The sequence below is a fragment of the Condylura cristata genome, unplaced genomic scaffold, assembly GCF_000260355.1.
Source record: "Condylura cristata isolate star-nosed mole 26May11 unplaced genomic scaffold, ConCri1.0 scaffold00001, whole genome shotgun sequence".
NCBI classification, from domain to species: domain Eukaryota; kingdom Metazoa; phylum Chordata; class Mammalia; order Eulipotyphla; family Talpidae; genus Condylura; species Condylura cristata.
Genome location: NW_004567102.1, coordinates 25,393,870 through 25,410,449, shown reverse-complemented (window position 1 = coordinate 25,410,449; position 16,580 = coordinate 25,393,870). Strand labels below are relative to the sequence as shown.

The window sequence follows — 16,580 nt, the reverse complement described above, 5'->3', positions numbered from 1 at the left end:
ATCCTTATTATAAGTACTGTAGAGGTGAATTTTTAGTAATTTTTTTGGCAATGTACAATGTCATATCCAGCTGAAAATTCACAAGCATTTACCTTTAAGCTCATTTAAAATTTCAAATTAGAAATTTCACAATTCATAAATTCTCCAGCTCCTAATAGTTCCTTTATTTTGTTCTTATATGTATACAATCTGTTTGCTCTATGACTGTTTTTGTCATTTTTTTTTCATTGCTTCTACCTTTTCCCATGTTCTTTTTAAGCATTTCCCTTCTGATTTTTTTGCACTAATGTTTCTTTAGCCTAATTCCTACTGACTCTCACTGATTTCCTTTTTTTCAATGACCCTTAATGCACTTTTGCTAATTTTGTCTTCTCTTCATCAAATTTTCTGCCCTGTTCAGCTTTTAATTCTATCATCCACTGCTTTTTACTTCCCAATTCTGTTAAAAAGGGATCTCTCACTTCTTGCCATCATTTCTTCCATGCATCCTGCCTGCCATGTCTTTTGCCTTTTATTTCTTCCACTTTAACTTTCATTAAGATAAAATTAATATGAAATTTGCCATCTTAACTATTTTTGTACAATTCCCTAATATTATGTATGTTCACAATGTAGTGAAACAGATCTCTAGAATGTCTTTATTTTGCAAATAGGAAACTGTACTCCATAAAACAGCCCCTTCAGACTGGCTTTTAATGGGTTGATCTTGTCCATTTTGCAGGAAAACTGGGGCTACCTTATCCTTCTCCAATGTAATTCACACTCGACCCTTGTTTTTAACAACTACAGAATCAGCCTTCTCTGGAAATGGAATTCACCAGAGAACTTTTAAGTACCATTTAGTAGATAAAAGGTTTCTGCAGTGCCAATTCCATTTTTCTATGTCTGCACAATTTTGGAGGTCTGTGGAAAGGCAGTAACGCAAGGTCAGTGTCAATTGTAGTGGTCAATAAAGTGGCATCAACTATCCACCAAATGTTTGAAAAATATGTAAGCCTGGAGATCATAATATCATGTTTGTATTTATTAAAGGAAGCTCTTTAGATTTTTTTAGTACTTATTCTTATATGAAAATCAGTGGTCTGAAAAGGGGGAATGCCTGTAATATGTAAGTACACATCAACTGAGAATAAAACTTTGATGCAGCATAGAAAATCTGACCATAAGTAGACAAGCTTTTGTGCTGTGCTCTATTTGACAGTAAAGACTTTTCTTGACCATTAATGTCTTTAAGTTTACAAAGCCACGAGAGGCTGTAATGGGGGAAGTCACTTGAATGAAATAAATTAGCAGAAAGTCTGTGGGTCAGGGGCTCTATTTTCCCAATTGTGTCAAATAAGTGGCAGAAAATAGCTTATACAATGTGTATAGGTCATATTCTTAGTATGCTGATAAATTATCTTATTCCTCATTCAACTGTACATTTTCACCATATAAAAAAGTCATTTTTAAACTTAAATGTTATTAGAAGCAGATCAGAAAGTTGAAACTTACAGTTGAGTAGGGGAGGGAGTTATTTATGTAATTTTTTAGCTGCTATGAAAGCAGAAATAATCACAAACAATAACATTTCACAGTTGAATAAGAAATACACTTATCCACTCTAACCAAATACCTATACCCAGTTCATATGAAAAATAACAAATCGTTCCAAATGCGTAGCATGACACAATTCAATAACATCCACAGTTGTAGTTGCTGCTAACACTACCTGGACAGAGGGCAGTGTTATTGCAAACCCTTGATTCTCTTAATGGGCCGCTGCAGTGTGTCCCGTAAGGTGATACACAAGTTCTGGTTCGCACCTGCGACCCTTGACCACAAGTAACTGAGCATGTGCTCCACTGGGACCACTCTTCCACACCAGATTCACCTGCATGCAAGACAACAAATAAACATGAAACACTGTCTTGAATATTCATCCAGTAAGCAGTATACCATACTGACATTATGGCATGCAAGACTAAATGTAAAAGTATTACAGTACATCAAAAAAAGTATAAATAAACATGTTAGAGAAAAAGAATTTTTGAGAGAGATGCACATTACATTTTGTAAAAATCAAACTTACGGATTATAAGGTGCAAGTATACAACAACCCTGTTAGCAAATCTATTCTTCATAAATATATTATGGACACTAAGGAAGAACTAGTCAGCATTTTCTAACAAGAATGAAGGCTGGTGTCACTTTCTGTGAGTCAAGGTAAAGCTTTCAACTTTGATGGGAGAGGAAGCAATGTATAGCTAAACTTACACAATGATGAGTGGATACATGATATTTTCCTCCCTATAAGTCTTTACAGCATAACCTCTTTTCTAATCCTGAATGTGACAGAATCTTGGGAGTCTGAGCTTATCTAATTTCTATTGTGTTGAACACTGACACATGTATAATTTATTCCTAGTACAATTCCTATTTGTCATTCTATGACAGCTATTTATTTTGTGGTAATTTATTAAATCCTTCTGCTCACAATTTCCCCAATATTCTAGAGTAGAAAAGTGATTTTTATTCATAACGAAGGGAAATTGCTGTATGATTTCTACTAATTTAATGTAGAACTAAAATTTACTCAAAAATAGGACTCAAAAAATAAATTCTGAATTTATTCATTTTCTCGGTGTAGACATCACATTGACATCTAATGTTTATTATGTAAAGTCATATCCCAATTCTTTTCTGGCTTCTTATCAGGGTTAATGTTTAATATGGATTTGAAACTTGACTTGTTTTTCCTCAAACACAAGTTTGAATCCTTTACCCTTACCTGCTAGCAGGGGCTATTTACATTAACCATTTAATTGTTAAAATAGTTTAAAGGAGAGTTATTCTGAAATAATAATATTCGCACCACTGTTTACATAAATCAAGGAGTACCTTGTATTTTGCAGACTGTTTAGAATTTGCCTTTGGAATGGAATTCTAAGAATTCTATTCTATTTGTCTCTGTTTTTGAAAGGTTAGTAAATTTCTTAGAAATTACCAGCAGTGCTACTCAAGGTCAGGGTAATCCACAAACTAGTTCCCCAGGACAGGAAGTTAGAACAGACTATAACTCACTTAGGATATAACTTTTTCACTGAGAATTTCCTTATGCAAATAAAAGTGTTAGCTTAGATCAAATATGTGCTCGATAAAGTAGTTGAAATTATATTCTGGTCTAAGCTTCTTATCTCCTGGAGGGTCCATAACAACTAACTCACAATCACAGGTTGGCAGACCACACAGTGGGTGGCACTGTTAAGAAGCATTTGCTCTTGGACTGTAGTATGCATCTGAAGGCATAGGTTAGAATGCATTTATAACTGGAAATACATCATAAGCATACAGACAGTGGTAACTGAGATGACATGTTACATTAAATAGGCCCTTTTTTTTCAGTGGCATGGCTTGTGTTTCCTAAAGTATTGCATGCACAGAATGCCCTTGATTATTTCAGTAATTTTTGCCTTCAGTGATACAGGTATACAAACATATTACTAATTCATAAAGTATTACTGAATGCATATATGAATAAAATTTAAAGTCATGCCTTATAATTTGTTCTTTTATATTAAATAGTACTCTATCAAGAATAAAAATCATTATTTTAGGAACCCAGTAATATGACAATGGTTAAAAATTATCCACATATATATTGATATATGCATATACATATTTAACAATGAAAAATTGAAGCTTAAAGTTAGGGAAAATATGAAGCAATTTTTTCCTGTGAGATTCAACTTATGATTATAATAAGTAGAAGAACTATGGTTGTATGTTATTAATTACAAGCCTGAAAAATCTTTGAAATGTAAATTCTATGGTAGGTAAAATAATGAAGGTTTTTAGTACAATTCGTTACTTTACCACAAAAGCAGTACTTTTCTTACCCTTGCATTGTTATGACGATCAAAATGTTTTAATTAAACTAAGTAATGATTCAGGATCAAGACCTACTCTAAGTGTATTTTTGCACAAATATCTAAAAATTTCTGTTATTTTTGAATGGGTGATACTATATAATGACTCTGGATAAGATATTCAGTGTAGTGATGCTGCATCAAGAGAGACTAAAAATTAGTGCTCAGAATTGTCCTTTTTGACTTTTATTCAAACTGTTCTTTCATTTTATTAAATAAAAGCAAGATAAGTAAATGACTAAGATATATATTGAATCCTATTTTGTCACTAAAGTACTGGCTACCTACCAAAATAATCAATGTTAGCTCAAATGCTACAGTTCCCAGTGATGTTTTCATCAGGTAGCTGATTTCCCTGCTGCTACATCCACAGTATAAGAGATGTGAAGACTATTCTAGTTTAGCAGATGTGGTCATTGTGAGAATAGTTAATATACTTTATAAGAAACATGTTTTTTAAAAGTCACTGATAATTAAAAAAGTAAAGAAAAACACTAATTAATACTACTTTTAGTAAATGAATGTCTTTGGAGATAGTACAAACTAATCTAGTTTGTTAACCTTAACTGAGAAAGAATATTATCTTCATGTAGAACTCTTTATCCTGGTACAGAGCATGAAAAGAAACTGGAAAACCATTACAACAAAGTCTCATACCCTTGTTTGATGGAAATTTACTAAATATTAATTTTGTGACCTTGAGAAGGTCACTTTGTTTCTCTAAACTTCTTCATAAAATTAGTAGTACATCTACATTGCAATCTAGTTGTGTGGATTAAAATGAGATAATTTATGAGTGTATTTTAAGTTATAAGTAACATATTCATATAAAGTTTTACCAATATGTTAAAATCATGATTAGAAGCACACACTTTATTTCATGTTTTGTATTAGATTATATGTTACATATAAATTATTTTATGAAATTATTTGATGACTATGATGTTAAAACAAACATCAATTAAGTGTAATTAAGGTGTGTAAAGTCATACTATGGGCAGATAATTAAGATGTCTCTACTAAATAGTGTATCTCATCACTTGATTTCAATTTCTTTGACCATAAGCATATATGGTATCCTAGGCTAGTAGAGTAATTTACATTTATGGTGGAACTAGTTTATCTCAATTATTGGACTGAAAAAATAATCAACTTATTTTTAAAAATGTTAATTTACCACTTACCTAATTTGAGCAATTGTCACTCACTTACATAGAGCAAGCTTGGTTTTTTACATATATGGTTTCTTGATCATATCGATTGATTAGTCAAATTATATATGGTGGGATGGTTTTTGTTTCCCTCTTCCTCATGATTAATATAAAGAAATGGATTTTTAAAATTTTACTTCTTGTTTATTATTCTTGATCTCCAATTAATGCTAGCAAACATTTACATACTTTTATATATCACTCATTTCTCAGCTTCAGTGATAAAAGATATCATAAATGAAATGTAATTTTCATAAAGTTCTCCGTGTGTGACGCTTAGCTGTATTTATGTAGACTAGCTACCTTAACACCTAAAGAAAGTATGATCCAGGAAAATATTTAAGGAAACAAAATCCCTCTTCTTTTAGCTTTATAATTGCTTAGTATCAAACTATGCATTTTAAATATGTGTAAAACAATACAATTTTCCTGTCTTTTATCCACAGATAGCAATTTAATTCTAAAATAATATTAGGTATATTTACATTTCCTTATACTATCTTTGGTTTAAAATAAATTTACGATTGTTAGTCATAAATTCAAACATTTGATCAATATTTTAGAATATTAATTATGAAATCCATTGCTTTTTTTCCTTAGCTATTGCTAGCAATATGGCTGTAAGGCTCCTCATAGATCTGTCTATATAAGTATTTAATCTACTTTACTAAATTAACTACAAAGCAATGCTTAGAAAAGAATGAGCAAATGAAAAAACAGAGATCAGTAATTTCTCATTAAGAAAACATAATGTTTCTTGTGATTCTAATTTGCTAAAAAGATTTTAGCAGAAAACATAATGCTCTTGAGATAGTTGACAGGAAAGTCCCCCTGACCAAAAGACATATTTATACATGAACCAATTTAACATTATTAGAAATTTAAAGCTGTAGTTAACTGTTTCATTCCAATGGAACTCAATTTTAAGGGCTTTCAGTAAACTGAACACTGCTAACTACTCTGCATAAAGGAAGGACCTAGTCTCTTAAGAAGGTAAAAATACCCAGTAGGTGACGCCTGAACACTGAATAGTCAAACTATGTCATCTGCTTCTAATTAGAGCCAGATGTCCCCAAATAGCTTGTCAGTGATTGGGCTATTACTCAGAGGGAGAAAATATTACACATAGAAATACAAAAATTTGCCTCAATCTGGTAATATACTTCCAGAATTGTTTAAGCAAATAGTAAATATATCAATCAACTTAACTAAGGTGTACCAAAAGCAATCCAAATAAGCTTTTGTTTTCCCCTCCATTTCTAGATCTGAATGTAACATATATCTTTTAAAAAGCTTAAAAATATGTTCTTATTATGGAATTTATTTTAAATATCTTTCCTGTTCTGAGAATATGTTGACCTACTTGAGACCAATGTTCTGAAATTTAATACTCACCATTACTAAGAACACAAATCATTATTACATCTTTAACATTATAGGTTCTGATCTAGTATTTTGAATAAATACCATCCTACAAACAAATGAACTAAAGGAAATGCATATCCTTCAAGGGAATTTCATCAAATCAGTCTGAATGTCATAAAAGTATTGGTCATGTATTTGAAATTTCAATGTTAATGACAGAACAGATTATCTAGATAGAAATGCATAACACTTTTTAAAGCCATAGATAAAACTGTTAGTTTGCAATTTTTCCAAGCAACAGCTGAAAATGTTTGTAACACAATTTAAAAATGTTTTCATCTAAGAATGTACAACATGCAACCAAGCTTGATGAAATTATATCTCATTTATTATGATGAGCCAAAATATGAATGCATTGATTTGTTTATATGTATGTATATATATGTACATATATATATATATATATATATATACGTGTGTGTTATTTTGGATGTAGGCCTTTAAAGTAATTTAACTTAGTGTTAAAAGTTTTATGAAACACAAAGTCATTTTGGTTGATAACTATTTGGAGTATATTACAACTTGTTAAAAGATTATCAAATATTATTAGCATATTTACAAACAATTCTCAAATAAAATATTAAATACTTAAAAAAATTAACATCCATACATTTAACAATTAATATTTAAACTATGAAAAACATTTGAAAAAAGATTAAATATCTGAAATATTGTTAACTGTTATATTTGAAGCCCTATTTAAAATTTTAATTGTTAAAAGTCCTATGATAATCAATTATAGATTATCTTTATTGATATCTTTATCAACATTCTTTAAAGTGTAAAGATACATTTTGAGGAGATAACTGACATAAATAGTAATATGAAATCCTAAATATCCCACACTGAAAGCAAAGCAAATCTTACACATATTTGGTGTACTTTTCAATTCATAGCTACTTCATTTATGGACTTTAACTGGTGACAAAAAAAAATAAAAAAAAGGCTCAAAAAAATATCAGCTCCAAAAACTGACAAATGTGCAGCAAAAGATTATGAAAACATGCAGTGGTTTCATTAAATTAACAACAGTAAATAGAAAAATGTAACTAACGTATTACCAGTTTGTGCCATAAATTTAGCAGCATCAGCTTGTTCCTGAGGGACCCTTTTTTCATGAACAGATCGAGGTCGCTGACTTTTAATTGTATGATCTCCCATCATTCCAAATTCTAAAGACAGAATAAAGGTATATGAAAGCTTGTGTGTAGACATTTCTCATAAATTACATTACTGTCTCATGCAATATGTACCTACACATACCTAGAAGTTACTAATTAAATTCACAATTCTAAATCGTCTAGACTGCTCTGCTTGGAGTAGTTCTAAACTCAGAAAGTCTATAAACATGAACAAGAAGCAACAATAACAGTCAATGAAATGACACATCAGGCTTTAAGTCACTTAATTAACACAAAATAGTGCACTCTTTTCTGATAATATTTGAAGTAATCCATCAGAAAAAATACAACCACAGTGTTAACTGTTGCTTTTCACAAATAGATTCTGACTGTGTAACAACTTCTATTTTACTGAATAGAAGTCACCCTCCTCCCCCAAGTTTTTTCAGCACTTTTCTTAAAGAATGGATAATGCTGTAAACTAGCTTCCCTAAGATAAACATTCACTTAATATTGTATTTTTCCATATATGAAGTTGTCCTTGTTCTCAAAAGCTCAGAAAATAGTGGCTGAATAATTCACATTATCTCCTGCCCTGTTCCCAAATAACTCCTTATTCTTTTTTTCAACAACTATAAAAGTGTGTTTTTTTTTTTTCCTATTTAACGTTTTGGGAAAAAGAAAGACTCCAGGTTTCTGTTAATGATGTATTTTATACTTCCTTCCTAGGAAAGATTAAAATTCTAAGCCTAACTCAGAAACAAATGGGGGGGGGGAGGAGAAGAAAAAATAAGCTTATGTAAAAGAATAATTCTGTGTAGTATTTTATTTAAAATCCATAGGCTTAGAATTCTGCAAAAGTTTCATGCTCTTTGCTCTGTTGCTGGAACATCGCTTTAGAAGGTTTGAGTCTAATATGTAGAAGAGTTGTTGGGTCAGGCTTAAAGGAGTTAGTAAGGGAGGAGATTCCTGAAGGGTATGACATTGTGAATTTCCTGTCTCCTCAAGAAAATTGTTGGGCCCTTAAGACCAGGTCTTTCATACATGGCAAAGATGAATGGGTAAAGTGGGTTACAAAGATAGTACAGAATTATTGCAGAACTAATAATGTCAAACTTTGTGAATGGATAATTTTACCAACTATTTGTTTTACCTTTTTTCATCAATCTTTAAAAAATTTTCTGCTAAAATATTGCAACTTAGTTTAATTAAACAGTATATTTATAAGTACTAATTCTACCAACTCTTGTCTTTTATGTAAGGAGAAAAGACTAGCACACATTTTTGTCCACCATGGCAAATCCCACACACATATTTACAGTATGTACCTGACAGATTTATTTGTCAGAAATCCTTTCCAGATATTCTACCCAAGAGAACATCTCATAAGAAATTTGAGAACTCTAAACGTGTATTTATCTTTGTCAGTTCAGATAAAATCCAAAGCAGGAAATGGAAATTTTCATAAAATATCATTTGGTTTAATCTTGTAAAATACACTACTGTTTTCCAATACTGCCTTCCATTCTACACATTTATGCATAAACTATATGCTGCCTAAACCCTGTTTCATTACACTAGTCAGAAATAACTAATGACATATCATCTAATGACTTTAGAAAGTGACTTCTTAGAAAGTTTTTATCTATGCTCTTATGCACTGTTAGCATTTTAAAATATTTTATATGATGACTTTTTCTCTGGATCTGAAATAGTTGAAGAAATTTAATAGTAATGCCTGATAACAGTATGCTTTACCTTTTGTTATTTTGAATTTATCATTCAAGTTATATATGTACTATGTGTGTGTTGAATGTCTATCTCTCAGATTATTTAAACCAGGCTATATGCTATAGGGGCAATGATGTTCACACTAGTTAGTCCTGGCAGAAAGAGAGCAAAGGGTATAAAAAATTATGGCATGGTTACACCTATTTAATTACTTGATATGTAACCTTATTACCTGTTTTAGTTGAAGATAATTCTTGAACCCAGTGGGAGCATTATAAGAACCTGGAATCTGTATTTTAGGAAAAAAATTTTTATTGTAAAGGGGCTATGATCCTGAGATTTAGGGACAGCAGTATGTCAGTGGACACTACCAAGGTTATTTAAAGCAGCATATTCAATTTTTAAGGATTTCTAAAGTTCAAACTTAAGTACTTATTTTATAAAACAGACATTAATATTTGAGTGAGCTATATCATATTTTTATCAGGAATGCAATTTAAATCTGTCAAACATATATATGATAAAATTAAATTTTAATATTCATCACTGTAGTCACTCTACTTATCAATAATCAATGTTGTAAGAGCAGTAGTGTTAATTCCTTACCTTGATATAAGAAACTCTTAAATAATATATGAATTTAGTTACATATTTTTATGTAACCAAAAGTTTAAAATGAAATTTTGAATCATTTCTACTAATATAACTTCTCTGAAAAATTACTCTTAAAAAGTGAGAATATGAGACCTAGATATAGCATTCATTATATTGTAGAAAATATGCCAGTTATTTTTCTCAGATGGAAAAACAACACTATGGTGGTATTTTTTTTAATGTTTCAGACCTAAAAATAAATCTGAACTTATTACTGAAATGCATAAACTGTTATCTCACCGAGTAAGTTACCTTTACCAATGATTATGTGCTATATGTTTGAAAATTCAAAGCTTCTTTGTCTTAGGGTCATTATCAATGTCAAGATCCAACAACAAATTCATGAATTTCTCCAAATCTCTCAAAGGAACAATTTTAAGATATTTGTGTTTTATTTCAAGACAATTTTATTTTCTTCATTTCTAATAAAAATAAGGGCCAATTTGATCAGTTAAACTTGGAATAATAAAACAAACTATTATTTCAGTTGTTACCCCTTAGGTGGTGAATATGAGTAGAAGTAAACCTTCAGTTGTCTTCTGAATAATGGAAGTTCTTCATGGGTTGTTGATTCATATTCAAATAATACTGAGTTGGCAAAGATATATACTACATTAGTTACACGAGAAAAATAGCATAACTAAATAAAAAGATGATCTGCTTTGGTGAAAGCAATGAAAAGCAAGTTATGAAAATAATGAAGTAATGTACAGCATAATATTGTATATGCTCATATGGTGCATGACTTATGAAAATACAGGGTTATTTCCTATATTTTTATGTTGATGGTATCAATGAGGTCCTTGGTAAATAACTGTGTTCATGTATAAAGCTCAAAAGATCTCAGATATGGCTTCCATGTTTAGGCACAATTTCTCACTTTTCCATTGTGCTTTTTGGATAAAATCAGTCATCTCTGGACATGAGGTATAATCAAAACAACTCAAAATAAAGATTTTGAAAATATATAGCCTTACATAGAGTTTTATGTTTTTATTTCACAATCTGGAAATATATAATAGAACATTAAGAAATAAATAAGCTTGAAAATTGTCTTGATAGTCAATTATCAGTTCTGAAAATTATTTTTAGGAGCTCAAGCATTCAAATAATGTGAAATTGAAGTCATCAAAAACTTATACACACACACATATCCATTTGTGATTTTACTATGTGTTTATTTTTCAATATTCAGGCAGGCAGAACATCAGATTAGTAAACAGTTATTACTTCAACCTCACATGTTTGCAGTCTAAATACTGATTTCACATTGTTACCTAACTTTCCGTTACATTTTTACTGATATTATCTGAGTCTAGAACTAGTCAAAGCATGTCCCACTTACATTATATGGCCAAACTGTACTAAGTCAGCATGAAAATGGTCAAATATCCTTTATTTGATCACTGTATCCTTTATTTCATTTACCTCCAATTAAAATACTCTTTTAACCAGGCCTTCAATCAACCTTAACTGTAGTGACACACCATCTACAGGAACCATCTCCTAAACAGCTAATCATTATTGGCTCTGAATTCTGTAACATCTATTTTGCTTTTTGTCAATAATAAACTTTCACTTTACTTGTTAGATTAAATATATTATACTTCCTAATAAATAAAAACTTCTATGGGAAGTATGAGTTTTGAGTCTAATTTTAATATATCTATTATATTTTCATGGTGTGACTTTTCCATACATTCCTGTATGCACAGGCTTTATTCATCTTCCACCAATGCCTCTGTACCAGTCACTTATGCTTTTCCTTATCCTATTGCCTCCTTCCTTCTCCTTATTTCCTTTGATAACCAGGATATTATTTCACAGATTATAAGACTTATTTTTGCTCTGTTAGTACATGTTCTTTGGTTATTTATATTCCACAAATAAATGAAGCTGTTGGTATCAGTCTTCTGAATTATTTGATTTGGCATAATCATCTCAAAATCCATATATTTTGTCCCCCAGAAGAAAATGACCTACTGTTTTCTAGCTATCTGGGGTTTAGAATTTATATACACACACATACACAGGCACACACAAAGTTCATGTCCAAAATTGTTTCTCTAAGAAAAGGAACATTTACACACTACTGTGGCACTGAGGCTTGTCAATGACCTCTAGAAAATAATATTGAGATTACTCAAACATTTAAAATAAAGATTTACCACACTATCAAGCAATTCCACTCTTATGTATCTACCTGAATAATACAAAATATATACCTTTCTACGTTTATTGTGGCCCGTTTATATTATCCAATTATGAAAACAAACTAAGTACCACAAAACAGATGAGCAGATTAGACAGATGTAGTATATATTCAAAGAAATACCACTTAGCTATGAAACAGGTGAATTCTTGCCATTTTTAGCCACATGAATGGAAGTGGAGGGGAGAATGCTAAGCTTTAAAAAGTCAGATCAAGAAAGAATAAGTACCAGTTTTTTTTTTTCTCAAAACTTATATGAAATATATAGAACAAAACATATGGTCAAACCAAACCAAGCCAATAATAAACCCTCCAAATCTGACTATGGAATTAAGACTATAAAACAGAGATGAGAGAGGGAGAAACACAGAGTGGAGGGAACACAATGGACTATGGTGGAGGACTGATGGTATCCTTGGTGGTGGCAGTGGTGTGGTGACACACAGTTCAGAAGTTGTGACCAATGCCTTTGAAAAACACAGTGTTTTTAAACCAATTTTATCTCACTTAAAAAGAAAAAAAAATGCTTCTCCAAAATGCAAGTTTCTATATGTCTATAATTATTTATTAACTTGTTTGATGAATGAATGGTTCAAAAAAAATTCTTAGTGAAGTAACTGAAATTTATGTATGATTATGTTGGCCAATACTTCTTCTGTGTGTAAGATTTAGTATCTATTGGTATAGTCAGGTTGTTATTAAAATAATCCCAACATTACTTCATTTAAAAATTAAATCTCATTGTCCTAAACGAAAGCTTAACTTTTGTCAATAAACATTAGTTAATTATTAAAGTGCTAGGTACCAAAGTGACAGAGATAAATAAGAACTAGTCTCTATTATAAATAAAGCTCCTAACTCAAGGAAATCTACTGAACAAGAGGCTTGCTCATTTGAAATATGCAAACATTTTATATTTTAAAATAAAATTAAAAAAAAAAAACAACTTTAGTTATATACACAAGAACTGAGGTACAGATCAGACATGTGTAGGTGAGAGATTCACCAGAGACAGAGTGGGAAACAGAACAGTCAGACTGACTAAAATACACTGCTGAGGGGAGCAGCAGGTGAGACAGAAGAGGTCTGCTGGGTCATGTGAGTCAGCTCCCGGGCTGGGATTGAACTTGTGCTGCAGTGTCTAGGGACAGCTGCAGTGTGCTGAGACTTAGTGCTGAGGCCTGCAAAAATTTTATTTTAATAATAATGTTAAGCTATAGTCAACAGCCACTTTTTATATAAATTTCCCAAATAATAGATTACTCTTAACTAAAATGACTTGCTTATGTGTTTTCAAAGAGAAAAATACAATTTTTAAGCCATGCAACTGGACATCTGTAGTGAAATTTCACTTATCATGACATAAAAAGTGAGGGTATTAATCGTATAACTCATTAGCATAAGAAAGATTCCATCTTCTCATTAGATTATTTTGGCATAGACAAAATATGTTAAGAAGCAAACAGATATTTACTGAAATAAGAATTTTATATTTAATGTCTTCTAGTTTCAGGTGTAATCAGTAACATGCTATGGAATTTGTTTATTCATTTTTTACATTTATTAGAAATAGAGTTTATACAAATTATTTTTCTTAATAAAATGTACATATTTGACTGGGAGATATTTTGTTAATGAAGAATAACTCATATCATTAATCATAAAGATATCATCTTTTCTGAGCTATTTAAAAAATCTTTTCCTGAAATATTATCAGACTTACAGATTACATTTTCTCACTCAACAAATATTTTTTGAGTGTCTTTATAGCTAAGAGCTATAAAGTGAGCTATATTCCTGGTCAGGGAGCTGTGATTCACATTGTGCAGCAGACCTCTCCTGTCTCGCCTGCTGATCCCCTCACCAGTGGATTTCAGTAGATCTCTCTGTTCTGCTCCCTACTCTGTCTCTGGTGAATCATCTTACCCTTGCATCTCTGGCCTTCACCCTAGTTCTTTAAAAGGTATATGTATAAATAAAAATAAATCTTTAAAAAAGATTGGTAGTTGGGGGTATAAGATTGATGTTCAATGGTGCAAACTTGCAACAAGTAGTAAAGAAGCCACAGAGGTCTATTTGACAGTATATTGAATATAGACTATCATTACTTGATGGGATAGAGGTACTAGACTTTGCTACAACAATCATTTAACAATATATAAATCCAACAAACTGACTGTTGGATTTATGCTGTACATCTTAAGTTTACTCAAATTGTCAAGTATGTTCAATAATATGTTCAGGGGTTTCAATTCAGATGTTAAATTATAAAAATATTTTAGGAGCAATTATCAAATATAGTACATATACTCTTAGGCAATGATGCATCATTTTATTTTATTGCAGATAGAAACTTTGAAATAGTTACATTTAATGATGAACTTTTAAAATATCTCCTCACACATGTATTTACAGTGATATAGTAAGATGTCTTATCTATTGACTTAAAAAAATGGGAGCATAAACCCTTTTTTATATTATTCTGTCTTCCTTCTGGGAAATGTTTGGATGCACTGTTCCATGAAAGAAGCCATCAATGTGTGTAATCATGTGGGGATTATTTGTTAATATTTCTTATATACTACCCAATTGCATTTTATGACCTCGCTTCTTTTTGAGACAACTATTAAATTTTTATAAACTATCAGTAGTGGTTTGCTTGAAACATATTTTATTTGTTGATGATGAGGAAAATAAATGTGGAAGCACATAATAACTGCAACTGAACTTCCAATGGTAAATTAATAGTTCAATGACTTCTTGGCCAGTATCAATTTAGCACATTATGATATCTGTGGCAAAATAATATGTTTGACTGTAAATTCAGGGACCTTTTGAAAAGAGCAAAAACTTATACTGTAAGAACTGAATTCTTCTATTGCTAAAGTAGTCCAATAAGATCTCAGGGACTTTGAAATACAGGAAAGTAAAATAAATTATTCCTGGATGAAGTATTTTTGTATTTTCCTAACTAGAGCAGGGGTTGGTTGTTTTCCTGAAAAGCTATGTGCAGAGCAGAATTTATAGGGATTTTCAAGTTGAAGGGAATGCAGCTCTGGGAATGATAACACACTTGTGTCTCAGGCTTCTCTGGAAAACAAAAATGATGAGTCACCTTGACATGGAAAATCAAGTTCTCTTGAAGGGAAAAGGATATGCTTCAAGAGTGGCCTAAGAAATGAAAGTGTCGTTTGAGGATATGGAGATTTGACACAGCACAATTTCAGGACTGGGAGAACTATAAGATGTTAATTAGTAGTGGAATATAAAGTATGTTGAGGAGGGACAAGAGATGTTGCTAAAGAAATTGGAGGAGAGGGAATCAGGGCCAAAGAAAGTCTTTATTTTGCCTCACTAAGAGCCCTGGAATGTATCTCTATCTAATAAAAAGTGAACATTTTGAAGGATTTAAGAGGCAATGAGTGAAGAATAATGGTTTGATGTGAATTTTAAATAGGTTACTTCAATTGAAGACAAGAATAGACTATAAAGAAACAAAATCAGAGGAAGTATAAACTGTGGAAGGCTATTGCACTATCCACATAAGACTATTTGTGATTGTGTAGAGGGTGGGGCTTAATGGACAGTTCACTGGCAATTCCTCCCCTTGGGTAAGCAGTTGGAAGGGAATTGACCCATTTATTAGATAAAGAAAGCTATTAAAAAGAATGTAAACTGGGAGAGAAGAAATAAAGCCCTTATTATTTGCAGATGATATGATAATATACATAGAGATACCGTGGAAAACCTATTCAAAAAAAATCAGCTTAGTGAACTGAGAGTATAAAATTAACACACATAAATCAATTGCCTTCCTATATACAAGTGAAGTAAAAGAGGGAGAAATTAAGAAGTGATCTCATTCAGTATTATACAAAATAAATAAATAAATGTGCAGGAGTAAACCTAACAAAGAAGTTAAAATACATATACAAAGAAAACTATAAGGTATAGCTGAAAGAATTAGAAGAGGGCCCTCCCTGGTGGCACAATGGGTTAGGACACAGCACTGCAAGTGAACCGCATCCGCTTCAGTGCGAGTCCATCCCCAGCAGCGGAGGTGACCCACATGGCCCGGCAGTTCACTCCTGATCCACCCACTGCTTCCCTCTACAGTGTACTTTGCTAACCTGCCTGTCCTGCTCCCCACTCTGTCTCTGGTGAATCCTCTCACTGTCCATGCACCTCGGCCCTGTTCCCCAATTCTGTATGTATAAATAAAACAAATCTTTAAAAAAGAAAGAAAGAAAGAAAGAAAGAAAGAAAGAAAGAAAGAAAGAAAGAAAGAAAGAAAGAAAGAAAGAAAGAAAGAAAGAAA

General features: G+C 31.4%; 1 protein-coding gene across 3 annotated transcripts in view; it reads right to left on the bottom strand.

Annotated features, from left to right (window-relative positions):
• Positions 1-16,580, bottom strand: part of ADGRB3 (adhesion G protein-coupled receptor B3) — a 650,534-nt gene that overhangs the window by 402,804 nt on the left and 231,150 nt on the right. For all 3 annotated transcript variants that reach the window (XM_004673604.2, XM_004673605.2, XM_012721768.1), the window contains 2 exons: positions 7,606-7,716; positions 1,712-1,873 (listed from right to left, as the gene is read on the bottom strand). In XM_004673604.2, the coding sequence (XP_004673661.1) occupies positions 1,712-1,873; positions 7,606-7,716 (273 nt within the window). The remainder of the gene's footprint in view (positions 1-1,711; positions 1,874-7,605; positions 7,717-16,580) is intronic.